Source organism: Brassica oleracea, chromosome C5 (genome assembly GCF_000695525.1).
Source record: "Brassica oleracea var. oleracea cultivar TO1000 chromosome C5, BOL, whole genome shotgun sequence".
NCBI classification, from domain to species: domain Eukaryota; kingdom Viridiplantae; phylum Streptophyta; class Magnoliopsida; order Brassicales; family Brassicaceae; genus Brassica; species Brassica oleracea.
In genome coordinates, this window is record NC_027752.1 from 25,550,660 (window position 1) to 25,564,580 (window position 13,921).

Below are 13,921 nucleotides of genomic sequence, written 5' to 3' on the forward strand. Positions count from 1 at the left end.
CTCGATTTTTAGGGTTTGGGGATCGAACTTATAGAGCTTCGATTTACTCGCTTAGAGATTGATCTATTATCCTATGGCTTTCATCTTAGAGATTATATTTTAGGGTTTCATTCTTTACAATCAACCAAATTCGATTCATTATGTTCTTAGAATTCGAAATACCTTTAGTTTAGTTGTTTGTAGAAACCGGACCACCAAGAATGAACCTCGAGCTTAGACACGATCGGGACGCGAGCTGTACACGAGCTGTCTTGGACGCGAGCTGGAACGGAGTCGCGAATGGATTAGGGTTCGTCGGTATCGTCGAGTTCGGATTAGGGTTCCAAAGCAAATCGGTGCGCACTGTATCGTGCGTGAGGGCGCGTCGGTGGTCAGATCGACAAGCGGTTTGCACTGACTGATTCGTCTCGGCCAGGGCTTCGATTTGATATTTTGATCGTTTTCTGGGTCCTCACGGTTTGAGAGAACGACCTTTTCGAAGTTCCGAGGCAGATTCCTTTTCATTTAGGGTTTTAGGGTTTTAGCGATTTGGTTTTAGGCTCAGGGTGTTAGAGGCTATCGTGCTGATAACGTGTTGTAAACTTAAGGATTTAGAACTGTAAGTTTCTGTATATTATCAATGAATAAGTGTTCCCTTTATATAGGGGTTACAAGAGAGATAAATGAAAATACAATAATAGGAAAGATTACAAATCATAAACATAAACGAATTAGTAAATAGGCAAGTTGTAGCCGCCTCTCTCTCCTCTCCAAGTCTCGCGGCCCGCCTCTCTCTCTCTAGGGTTGGACCGTCTCTCTCTAAATGTATGGGCCGGTTATGGACCGGACCAGTTATGTACATCCACCGATGATTTATAACAACCTGTACTTATTTATTACTTCTATGTTTATGTAGGTTGTCGGATGGGAAGAAGAGGGTTCTGGTAGAATTCTATATGAGGCCTGTTTTTCCATCACAATCATGCTGTCTCGAGTTGCAGAAGATCTTAAGACTTCAACTCCTGATTCTAATTCGCAACAGATTTTGGAGCATGCTAACATGTCCTGCATAGTTGATCATTTATGTCTTTGTTTGGCTTCTTCTGGGTCGAGTTTAGCTTATGGTTCTTCACAGATGTTAGCAGCTGCCTGTGAAGCTTGTAGAGCAATATGGATTCTCATAGATACTTCAGAAACATTCGTCAAGAATGACAATGCCTACATTTTTCCTCTGGATGCCTTACAGAGCCATTGTCTCTCTCAGCTTGACCAAAGGAACATTGAGTGGGGTCCTTTATCTGAAAAACTTGTCGATTCAGTGACAAGAACATATCTCCGATCAAAGCATGTACAAGTTGCTATCAGTCATCGCCTCCACCAACGAGTGGAGGCTCCATTAATTTCTGCAATCCAGATGATTATTTGGCTATGTTAACTTCAGAAAAAAATTGTAGGTTGTTTCTTTTTCCCTTCTTGGAACTTAAATGGAAACTTCTTCTGTGATGCATCAGCTCTTATCAAGGTGCTGCCTTCATAATGGACTTATGCCCAGCTTTCTCTTTGGTCTTCCTAGTTCTCTGTCTATTACTTCCGTAGCCAGTGGTGGAGAGGATGGAACTGTTATTTCAGAAATATTTTCTATACTATCTTACGCTACATCATCGATCAAGAACCAACAAACAGGAGAAACTAATAACTTCAAGGGTAGATTAAACAATCTGGTTGTACCATTCATGCCTTCTATTGGCAACAGTTGCCCAATGTTTGAAGCTAAGTGGGAGAGATTCAGCTCTGTTGATGATGACAACTTCTCCAAAGAAGCATCTACATCGCCTTTCTGCCATAGCCAATCATATTGCCTCAGAGGATAAAATCGAAGGTTCCCTTGAGAATCACTCGGCATCAGCTATGCTTGCTCTTGCGTCTATTCTCTCTCTTGAAAAAGGATTTTCTGCTGAATCTTCTGTCCCTGAGATGGCAATGCCTCTGATTCCTCGAGCTACTAAGCTCTGTTATCATCTGAGGCATATGCCAAGTCATGAAGGTGGAGTCATATCTCATTCTGCCAAGTGTAATCTCCCCAAATGGCACGGACTTCTAGATGGATGTGTTGGTTTATTAGAATCCAGATTAAAGTGGGGAGGACCTCTAACTGTGCAGCAGCTTGTTGCTAGTGGTACACCAATGCTTCTTATAAATCTGTTAGCTGGCACACTTTCAAATGATTCCCCAAGTGACATCAAGAACACACCCAATCGGATTGGCTTGTCCCCTCTTGGTGTTATATGGACTGTTTCGTCCATATGCCATTGTCTTTCGGGCGGCACTTTAACTTTCCGTCAAGTTCTACTGAAGACTGAAAACATGAAGCTGATTTCTTCTTTAATGTCTAATGCTTATATCAAGCTCGTAAAGAACTGGGGAGGTCCTAGTGGACGAAAAGATGGAGTCAGAGAGACGATAAATGTGATAACTGATCTGCTAGCTTTTCCTTTTGTTTCTCTACAAAGTCAACCAGGTCCGTTATCTGCACCTGCCTCTGTGAACGGTGGATTCATCCTCAACATGGGCTCTCCTGGAGTGAGAGTGTGCACGGAAGATAGAGATTTGCTAAAAGCTATAAAAGAGGATATGGACAAATACATAAAAGTTCTTCTGGAGGTTAGCTATTCGATTCTGTTTCTTTCTTTGCTTGTTAATTATAATCTATCGCTTTCTTTCTCATGATTCATTAGCTGAAATCACATACTAGTAATCGTGACTAGTATTTGGGTTTCACTTTTCTCTTTGGTTCTTAATGCTAATTACTATGAAGTGTGAACTAAATATATCTGCATGGCATATGCTGGATTGATTTTTTTCAGGTGGGAGTGCCAAGTTTAATCCTTCGTTTGCTTGGAGCACTTGGATTTAAAAGATCTAGTAAGGCCTGTTGCTCTTCTTGCCAAAATGGTGGGCCGTCCACGCCTTGCGGTAGAGCTGGTTAGCAAAGGTCTGTTGGATCCTAACAGAATGAAAAAATTACTCAACCAGTCTAGTCCAGGAGAAGTCATACTTGATAGTTTGATGATCATATCTGATCTATCGAGGATGGATAAGGTAAGCTTTCGAAGTTTATAAAACCAGAACAAACATCTGCTGCATTCTAATTTGGTTACTGTCGTCAACTGTGTAGGCTTTCTACAAATACATCGGTGAGGCTGCTCTTTTGCAGCCACTGAAGGAATTTCTTACTCATACGGATCCAAATATTCGCGCAAAAGCATGTAGTGCTCTTGGCAACATGTGCAAACACAATGAGTATTTCTACACTTCTCTCGTAAGTAACCTCTTACTTTGAGGCTTATGTTTTCTGTTCCTTCTTATATGGCCTGCGTGTTTATTATGTCTAGGCGGAACATCAAATCATTGGTCTCCTAATTGATCGATGTGCTGATCCCGACAAAAGAACACAGAAATTCGCTTGTTTTGCTGTAAGTTTGTCACAAATTAACAAAAACAATGTTTTATCTTTCATTTCATAATACTCTGATCAGTTTTGAAAAGAGGTTTTCTTTTTTGGCAGATTGCGAACGCTGCTTACCATAGCGACAAGCTGTACGAAGAACTAAGACCATCTATAACACAGCTAGCAAACGTTTTGACCTCAGCCGAAGGAGACAAGACGAAAGCAAACGCTGCTGGTGCATTGAGCAACCTTGTCCGAAACTCCAACAAGCTTTGCGAAGATATGGTTTCCAAAGGAGCTTTACAGGTTAAGTATCTATATATGTGTAATCAATCACGAAACTTAAAATGCTTTCGTCTCCATTTAAACATTATTTTATAGTCTCAAGTCATCCATAGCGAAAGTTTAGAAAATTGATTTGCTCAAAACCTCGGATCATCAACTTGTTCACAGAGACTTTTCAGGTCAAATGCAAGAAGCCTTGTGTTTAGTATTGGGTCTTGTCAGGATTTTTGTGTTCATTTAGCCTTCTCAGGCATGAAACTGGTGTCTTTTTTTGGGTCAACGAAATTGGTGTCTAATTTCTCGTATTATGTGGGGATTTTGTGATGCAGACGTTACTGAAGTTCGTCGCGGATTGCTCAGCTTTTTCCCTTAACGCGGGAAAGAAAGAGACAGCAAGTGTGTCACCTTTCGAGATCGCACTCTTATCGTTAGCTAAAATGTGTTCGAACCACCAGATTTGCAGACAGTTCGTGAAGTCATCAGAGTTTTTGCCGGTCATAGCGAGGCTTAAACATTCCCCTGAGACTGACATTGCTAACTATGCTTCAGTTATTGTCGCCAAAGCCGGTGGTGATTCTTAAAGAAAAAAAAAGAGACGATCAAAACCGATATAATCATGTAAGAGCGATTGAATTGGTATTAGTCTGGTTTGATTTCTTGCAAACCTACCAACTCAAACATGCAAATACTTAGTCAGACGTCAGTTAACTGGACATTTTACCCGGACTCGAAATCCAAACAAGAACTGACTAGAAAAAAAGCTCAAATCAAAACTAATCTGGAACCTTTTCTTTGTCACCAAAACAATTATATTAATCAAAACGCCCAATAAAAGACAATCGGAGGTGAATTCAACGGCAAACTTATAAATATAAAAGGCTATTACAACAAAATTAGAGATAGATGTGTTCATGGGGTGAAAGAACCCGAAAGACGCTTCACTTGAGACCTGAAAGCTAATGTTCAAAAGAACATATGATAGTCGAATAAAATAACGTTGATGCACAAGCAAACAGCTGAAATGTTGACCGGCAAAAACTTCTGATGAGAGAACGGTAGGTAACATCAGAAGTTAGAAGTCCAAACTGACTTGATTTTATACGCTAACGCTCAAGCGTGATGGACCCGAGAATACCATTGAGAAACTACAATTGGCTATGTAATACATATATGGATCATAAACTCCTCTAGCTGAAAGATTCAGACACCATAAGAACCAACCCAAGTAAGTACGATCCAAGCCCGCAATGATTTTATATGTTCTTTTTTTTTTATGTTTTGTTTATGGTTGCAATGATTTTATATTTGTAAATTTCAATGTATTCTAAAGTAGATTTTTCCTAATATATAGAGTAAAAATAAAAATTTTCCTAAATATAAATGACTTTTAGCCAATACTTTGTTTGACAATATCTAGTTTGAATATTTTTCAATGCGAGGTGTCCAAATTATGTTCTTTGATGATGGTTTTTTTTAGGTCTGCCACTCCGGTTTACCAAAACCAAACCGAGTCGGTTTTGGTTATCGGTTAACCAAAGATTTTAAAAATAATTCTGAAATAAATAAAATAACATTTCGATTAGTTCGATTCGGGTATCGGTTAATTTCAGTTTTTAATTTTAAAACCAAAAGTAACCGATTTTTTTCCGAAAAATTTGATAATTCGGTTTAAATAGGATCATTTTGGTTAAATTCAGTTAATTTGGTTCGGTTTGATTGAGTATTGATTTACATTGGTCTAATTTTGGTATAAACTAGTTTAGTTTTTGTATAATTTCTTTAATTTTTTATAAAAAAAAAAGTTTGGTTAATCATTCGGTTCATCCAAACCGAACCGAACCGGTAACCAAATTGATTTTCAAATCTTGTTGAATTAAACCAAAATCATAACCGAACATAAACCGAAAACAAACAATTTTGGTTTCAGTTCGGCTCCGTATGTTAGGTCACAATATAATTTTAACATATTCATGTCATGACTAGACCTGTAATGACTTAATGTCATAACTTAAGTCACAAGACAGTCTTATCACTGAACCAGCCTAACCGGAAATAAACTTCAAAAAGTTTATTTTTCTTACAACTTCCGTAAACTTTATATCCAATCATTTTATCAAATTCAATGCAATTATCAATTTGTTAATACAAGATTTTATTTTCGGATAGAGACTGTTGTTTTCTATCTACGTATCTCTTACACAGTCTTGTGTAATAACGAAATAAGAGCGGAAATTGTCTGTGAAGAGGAACAAAACATTCTATAAAATGACGGTCAAGTCTCCACTAAAACAGGGTTTAAAGAACATAGGTAAAAAAAACAAAACAAGAACCACTTCCCCTATTCGTAAGCCAAGATAAATCTCTAACAGTTCAGATCACAATCCATACCTAATAATAGACCACGAGAAATCTTATATTTAAGAAGCTGACAAGCACCTACGTTTTGGATCACAAGCTCTCAAGTGTTTGTTGGAATAACAAAGCAAAAGGCAATAATTACTAATAAAGCAAATAATTAATAAGTGAAGAATGGCTGGAGGAGCATTTGTATCAGATGGTGGTGGTGGAGGAAGCTATGAAGGCGGAGTCACCGGCTTTGTCATTATCACATGTATTGTGGCTGCCATGGGAGGTCTCCTCTTCGGTTACGACCTCGGAATCTCTGGTCTGTAAATTTAAACATACGTTTTCTTCTTTTCTAGAAGTGGACATTCGAGTAATGTAATGTTTTTCTTGTGCAGGAGGAGTTACATCAATGGAGGAGTTTTTGAGCAAGTTTTTCCCTGAAGTGGATAGGCAAATGCACAATGCTAGGCGCGAGACTGCTTACTGCAAATTCGATAACCAACTGCTCCAGTTGTTTACGTCCTCACTTTACCTCGCGGCGCTTGTGTCTTCCTTTGCAGCTTCAATTGTGACAAGGAAGTACGGTCGCAAAATCTCCATGTTTGTTGGAGGTCTTGCTTTCCTCATTGGTGCTCTATTCAACGCATTTGCAGTGAACGTTGCAATGCTCATCATCGGTAGATTGTTGCTTGGAGTCGGTGTTGGGTTCGCTAATCAGGTGAGTCAACATGATTCTCATGTGGTTTAGATCCGAGTAATCGGTTTCTCAATCTGGTTTGGTTTGGTTTAGTTTTTATTTTTCAGGTTTTGGAATGACTTTTATACGGACTAAAATCATACGCGATATTTTATCAAAATTATGCGGTATCTTATCTGAATTATCAAAAAAAAAAGAACCAAATCAGAAACAAACTGGTCCCGAATTTTTCGGGTATTAGCAGATTCTTAGTTTGATGATCAGATTTGAACCAAACTGAGAACTATTTGAGCAGGTTTTTCTCGGCTCTTATATAGATCCTAAAATCCGAACATGATACCTGAAACAACCAATTTGAACTGAACCAATACCCGAAATACCCATGCATAATCCTAACAACCGATTTGTCAATTTAGTTTGGTTAATTTTTTTCTTTTTCTTGTTTTGGTTTGGTTTTTATATGGCTGACTGGTATTCTTTCTTTTTCTTCATCAGTCTACTCCGGTTTACCTCTCAGAGATGGCTCCTGCCAAGCTAAGAGGAGCACTCAACATAGGATTTCAAATGGCTATTACTATCGGGATCCTCATTGCAAACCTTATCAACTACGGAACATCTCAAATGGCTAGGAACGGATGGAGGGTGTCTTTAGGTCTAGCTGCTGTTCCAGCAGTTGTGATGGTAATAGGATCTTTTGTCTTGCCAGACACACCAAACTCAATGCTCGAGAGAGGCAAGTATGAACAAGCTAGAGAGATGTTACAAAAGATTCGTGGGGCTGATAATGTCGATGAGGAGTTTCAAGATCTTTGTGATGCTTGTGAGGCTGCTAAAAAAGTAGAGCATCCTTGGAAGAACCTTTTCCTACAAGCTAAATACAGACCAGCTCTTGCTTTCTGTTCGGCTATACCTTTCTTCCAACAGTTCACTGGTATCAATGTGATCATGTTCTACGCTCCTGTTCTCTTTAAAACTCTCGGTTTCGCAGATGATGCCTCGCTCATCTCTGCGGTTATTACCGGTGTGGTCAATGTTGTCTCCACCCTTGTCTCCATCTATGCGGTTGACAGGTATGGAAGAAGGATTCTATTCCTTGAAGGTGGCATCCAAATGATCATTTGCCAGGTAAAAAAAAAAAACGAAACAGCTTCAGGTTCTGTAATGATGCTTGCGTTACCTTAACATGTATTGTTTTGATGGATCCATTGAATTTGTAGATCATTGTTGGTAGCTTGATCGGTGCAAAGTTTGGAACCACAGGATCAGGGACCTTGACACCTGCAACAGCAGATTGGGTGCTAGCTTTCATATGCATATATGTTGCAGGATTTGCATGGTCATGGGGTCCATTAGGATGGTTAGTACCAAGTGAGATCTGTCCGTTGGAAATCAGACCTGCGGGACAAGCCGTCAATGTTTCTGTCAACATGTTCTTCACTTTCCTCATTGGACAATTCTTCCTAACGATGCTTTGTCACATGAAGTTTGGTCTCTTCTACTTCTTTGGAGGTATGGTTCTGATCATGACCATCTTCATCTACTTCTTGTTGCCGGAGACAAAAGGGGTTCCTATTGAAGAAATGGGAAGAGTGTGGAAGCAGCATCCGTTCTGGAAACGTTACATTCCTGATGATGCTGTTACTGGAGGAAGTGAAGAGACTTCTGTCAAGGAGGTTTGAGATTTTCAAGAAAAGTCTAGGCATTGCTTTTTGCTTAGCCGTTGGTGTTTTGGTTGCTTTTTCAAGAGAATAAGCCATCAAGATGTGAGAATCTGCAGGCCGAGAGGACAAGATGAAGAAGAATGGAAACTGTTAAAAAAAAGTTTTATTGTTGAATTCTTTTACTTGATTCAAACCAATAAATTCAAGCAGATTTTTCTATTTTGCATCTAGTCTAGTTTGTTTGTGTGTTCATTTCACTGCCAAATGAAATTAAGTGCAAATAAAATGCAATAAACGAGTTCACCGAGCACAATACTGCAGTGACAAGTCATCGAAAGATCTATGAAAACTTTACTAAACAAAGAAAAATACGGATACAGAAGCTATAAAGCATAGATATATATGTATGTATATATATATATATATATATACTTGCCTATGAGGCTATGATGCTTGTTTGTTGCTAGATTTATACATGAAGATCAGAATTCAAGAGATTTTGTGTACATAATAAACAATGTTTAGAGACTGAGGAATACCGGTGGGAAGAGAGACGATTAAGCAAAGATATAGTGTGGTCGAGATACAGCATGTCCCTGATAAGATGCAGAAAGACATTACTTTTGAGTGATGCTGAAAGCATGGTAGGAAGGGAAACTGCTCATTGTTGCAATATGTTGCTATGCTTTGAGTTTCTTGGTTTTATTTACATGTTTTAATTTTATGTCGCAAGGTTTCGTCCTTAATGTGGATTTGGAATGTGGTTTTCTTATCAAATTTTCGAATAAATAAATTTTGTTTCCCTACGTCTTGCTTTTGAACTTGTTTGCTCCAGCGTCGTTGAGATTGGAGATGTTGTACTTTTTTCGATTATAACACATTACTAGTTAGCTATCTATTCTATTATAACTGAATTACAAAATAATATTTGTCTTTTTAACTAATTCTAACTATTTCATTTATTATATTTTCTAATTAATTCAACAACATCTATCTTTCTATCTATATATATCTTTCATATATAAAGTTGAGTTTTTTCCCTTCTATGCTGTCCAAATAGGCGGACACGTCACTAATTCGAGTCTTGAGAAACCGACACGTGTCCGCATTTAAAACGCGGCGTTTCATTAACTTGGAGTTGGAGATCATGTGGGCTTTTGGTGTAACTCATAGACATGCGGAAATATTGCCGTGTGGGTCTAGATCAAATTAAAAATAATACTTTTAACAGTATACTTTTATATTTTAGTAAGCAAATAATGCCATGTTCTTCGTCTTATGAATACGTCATAAAAACAACTCTTATGATATTGTTGATATTCAATCTGATCATACCAGTATGACAAATTAATGTAAATCAACAGAAACGAGTACAATGATTTTAATTGGATTTACATGTGTCGAAAATACAATAAAATGTTTTTATTTATTTTAATGTGTAAAATAGCCCACAAAAACCAAAAAAACTAGATGAACCAATAGGTTTATAGTATATTAGTGAACATACATATAAAATGAATAATATTATATAGTGAATGCAAAGTTGAATTTACTAATTTGATATACATATACTGAGCATTTAACATATGAATAATGTTTTAGCAAAAAAAAACATATGAATAATTATTTTCTTTACCCATTTATATCAATTTATTTTTTAAAGTCCATAATTTCACGATAAATAGTGCTCCTATAATTATTTACTTTACCCTTTTACATCAATTTATTTTTTAAGGTCCATGATTTCACGATAAATAGTGCTCCTAACTTCTTCTTTTTTCATACAATAGCGCAAAAATATTATTATATATTACTCCTACTTAGCTATTTGAATAAACGAGCATTCTGATATTTAAAATTTTTTGAATGATTCCTTTTGTACGGTAAAGAGTTTTATTTCAAAGTATTAATACATCAATGCAAAAATATATTTCGCAAGATAATTACACGCATCTTCAGCATAAGCTATTTATTACATACGAGCATCGATTCTATAAAAAACGTCCATGCAATATTATCATTTAATTTGTATATATTTTTAATTCATAACGCAAGTTTCTACAATATTAATAAATTCTAAATTAATAGTAAAACCTATCTAATAAATTCTAAATTTATTTAATAACGATATACCATATTTAATTTAAAGAGTAACAAGGAAGTTGAAGTATGACTTTCATTAATAGAAAACTATCACATTTTAATTAAAACATATACACATACCAAGCTACTCACAGTAACAAAAGGTTGTTTTGGCTTAGATAATATAAGTTTTTCCTTAACATATTTCTCTGGGATGATCATTACATAATTGTATGTTGACATCATTAATTTTATTATATTAGTTTTTTCTTCATAGAATAATGATAGTTACTGTCATTTTAATTCAGTCCAAAATATTTATTAAAAATAAGAACATGATCTCTGAATTCTATTTATTTATTTTTGTTTATAATATTGTTTTCAATCTACAATTTTTTTTAAAAATGCTTTATAAAATTAATGTAAATTTATATAAAATAGTTTTTTCTAACTTCCCGCCCATAGGGCGGCCCGACCCTAGTATTTATATATATAAAAAAATGTTTGCCTCCCTCCTGTTGCGCCACCTCAGTATCCATGTCACAAAGTCGAGTCCTGAGAAGCCGACACGTGTCCCTTCTATTAATACTCTGCGTTTCATTTATAGAGTGGGCTGCTGCTTTCAGTTTTGTTATAGAGTTGAGCCGAAACTGAAAACATTGTCGAAGCCCAATATTGACAATCTTGCAATCATCTATTTTTAAGGTTCATGATATTCTTCAAACTCTGATTTGTTAAACCGACCATGGAGTTTCGGATAGGTTATGAGAGACGAATTTTACGGCCAATCTTTGGTAAGAGCTGTCATTTGTGTCGATTTGTCTGTATTCCTTCTCGACGGCAAAGGGAAACCGGACCGTTAAGGGATGCATTCAATGTTGCCATTGACAACCTTCTTAATTACCCACCCTTCCATGTTTCCTCATTCAATGAATATCTTTTTTTTCCAGTCGGTGAATCTTCCGGTATAAAAGGTGAGCTTGGAACCCGTGAAAATCATCATTTCATTCCACACAACCATAAAAAGAATTCTTTGAGCAGAATGTGAAAGAAGAAGGAAGAGAGGCGCACATGAGTCTCACTGGAAGAGCCTAAGCTTGATGGTCCAAGTTCGCCAGAAAATAAATTGGAAGCTCAGGTCTCGAACCTTGATTTGGTTGGTCAGACTGTTGTTCTCAAAGAAGTCGACGAGAGTTACAGGAGAGTTACAGGTCGGGATCGACATCTGAGTCAAATCTAGAAAGGAGAGCTTTGATCGATTAAGGAGGTATCAGTGAGATTCACGAATCTCTCTCAAGCTGACTCAACCGAATATGGATGTGCTTACCACGAAGATAAAATCGTCGGAGAAATACAAAAATTAGCGACGGGAGACGGATCGGGATCGACTGGATTTTTGACCATCCGGTAAGTCGGGCCTCTATAGACATGACAACAACGGAGTCGCTGATATTGTCATCGCAACAAAATCAGATAAGGAATAAGAAGCTTAGCTTAATTCAATCTCAGATGGAGACTAAAGATTGTTGGAGATGATTAGATTTGGAGTTCTGTTGAGACAAAACAGTGGCAACGGATTTGGTGCTAGGATGAGCTTGGAGGTTAACGAAGATGAGGAAAGGATTAGGTATGAAGAATAGAGGAAGACGATTGCTCAAAATAAAAAGAATAGAGGAAGACAAAGGATATTTTGTTTGATTCTTGGTGTCGAAAGAGTAAAAAAAATTAGGTTAGAGTTGGTCAGGTGACTGTTAGTGGGCCTCGGCTCTAGCTTTATTACAGCAGCCCACTCGAAAGCCCACTTCTAGATACCTGCACAAAGAAGAGTTTGTTAATTTTGTACGTAAAAATAGAAAAATAGGTGACTCTAAAGATGATCTTTGTAGTAACATAATTATGTTCTTTGTAGTAAAAATAGAAAAATAGGTGACTCTAAAGATGATCTTTGTAGTAACATAATTAGGGAGGAAAGTGGAGAGAGAGAGATGAAGCGCTTCTCCATACGATATGAAACGGTCTGAGTTGTTGGCTTCGTGTTTACTCCCACTGATTCACTCAACCCACTATGTTGTCTTCAATGCTTTGTTTCGATCTGTAAAGCGGTGTCTCTAATCCTATAAAAGGTAAACCTTCCTTTTCATAGAACATCATCATTTGTACTCTTGATTTCGAATACGTTTGTTGATTTTGTTTGTATTTGTGATTTTGTGTTTTCATGTTTCAATTAGATTGCATTTTACCCTAGATTGAGAAACTCGATTTTGTGTTTTAGATGAGCAGTAAAGGTTTCTTCAATTAGTTCAAAGTATTTTGCAGCTTTAGGACACATCTCAGCAGTATTATCTCAGTTTCTAAGCTCTTTCTTATATGCAAAAATGTGAACCCTTTTTCTTTGATCTCTAATTTCTTCTCTTTCTCTTTGGCACAGCTAATGCATCTGGAAATTGTTTAAGCTATCCTCCATGTCATCAAAAGGTTGGTGTTTAGATCATGAAAATATCTTCATGTCACTTTCATTGCATACAACTAAGATCCACTTTCCTCCCGATTGCAGAGAGTTCGGAATCACGGTGACTCTAAAGCCTCACCAAGTCTAAGGAGTCTCTTGGCTTATGTACAAATATCTTCTCGGCGTCAATGTCCTTCTCGGTAACTCCCCGCCCTTTTTCTTCAGATATAAACCAGAACTCAAAAACGTTTTTTTAGTATGATTGCAGGTTACGAGGTACCACCACTTTGTTTTTTGAATCGTTATCTTTGTGATTGTATCTATGTTGAGACTAATCTACAGATTGAGCATATGGGGTTGGGGAAGACTCTAGAAGCAATTGTTTTTTTCTTTTGAGTAATCTGAAGTTTCTTCAAGGATTACGAGAGCCATTTTGTGAGTCAATGGGATCGGCTTCTTAAAGATTTGTCCTTTGAGCGTAACGGATGGTTGGGTGTGAGAGACAAAAGGTTCACTCCAGAACATGAAGTTCTTAGGTATGTTGGCATTGCTTTGTTTTGATCTGTAAGGCTGTGTGTAATTATATTGTTCTGTTTGTTTTGTTCCAGGAATCTTTGTTACTGTTTAGTGTGTTGTTTACAACGTATGATATAGCATTGCTGGATCAAGAATTCCTTTCTCAGATTCTGTGGCAGTATACTGTAATTGATGAAGCTCAAATACTCAAGAATCCCAACAGATTGAGCAGAAAGAGATGGGAGTAGTATACGTAGATATTGTGTATGTTGTCGCTCGCTTGGGAAACAATTGACATATATTGTATGTACAGATATAGATTTGTAGTAGCTTTTCTAATTAATAACTATGAGACTCAAACTTTTGTACTCTATCCTTTTGGAATTTTGTTAGGCAAGAAACTTTTCCACCAGCATAGAGCCATAGATCAAGAGTCAGCTATTGCTTTACCTTTCGCA

At 37.0% G+C, this 13,921-nt stretch overlaps 1 protein-coding gene and 1 pseudogene across 1 annotated transcript; both read left to right on the forward strand.

The window, feature by feature from the left end:
* The window catches only part of LOC106343699, a 12,536-nt pseudogene extending 8,243 nt beyond the window's left edge, over positions 1 to 4,293 (forward strand).
* Positions 4,294 to 6,173: 1,880 nt separating this feature from the next.
* Positions 6,174 to 8,719, forward strand: LOC106343700 (sugar transport protein 9-like). Its single transcript, XM_013782987.1, has 4 exons — positions 6,174 to 6,377; positions 6,454 to 6,776; positions 7,251 to 7,880; positions 7,973 to 8,719. The coding sequence occupies exons 1-4, from the start codon at positions 6,242 to 6,244 to the stop codon at positions 8,432 to 8,434; spliced, it is 1,551 nt and encodes a 516-aa protein (XP_013638441.1). The 5' UTR covers positions 6,174 to 6,241; the 3' UTR covers positions 8,435 to 8,719.
* The last annotated feature ends 5,202 nt before the right edge of the window (positions 8,720 to 13,921 follow it).

Coding starts and splice junctions, on each gene's coding strand:
- LOC106343700 (XM_013782987.1), top strand. CDS start 6,242: ATGGCTGGAGGAGCATTTGTATCAGATGGTGGTGGTGGAGGAAGCTAT. Junction 6,777..7,250: donor GTGTTGGGTTCGCTAATCAG/GTGAGTCAACAT, acceptor TTTCTTCATCAG/TCTACTCCGGTTTACCTCTC. Junction 7,881..7,972: donor TCCAAATGATCATTTGCCAG/GTAAAAAAAAAA, acceptor TTGAATTTGTAG/ATCATTGTTGGTAGCTTGAT.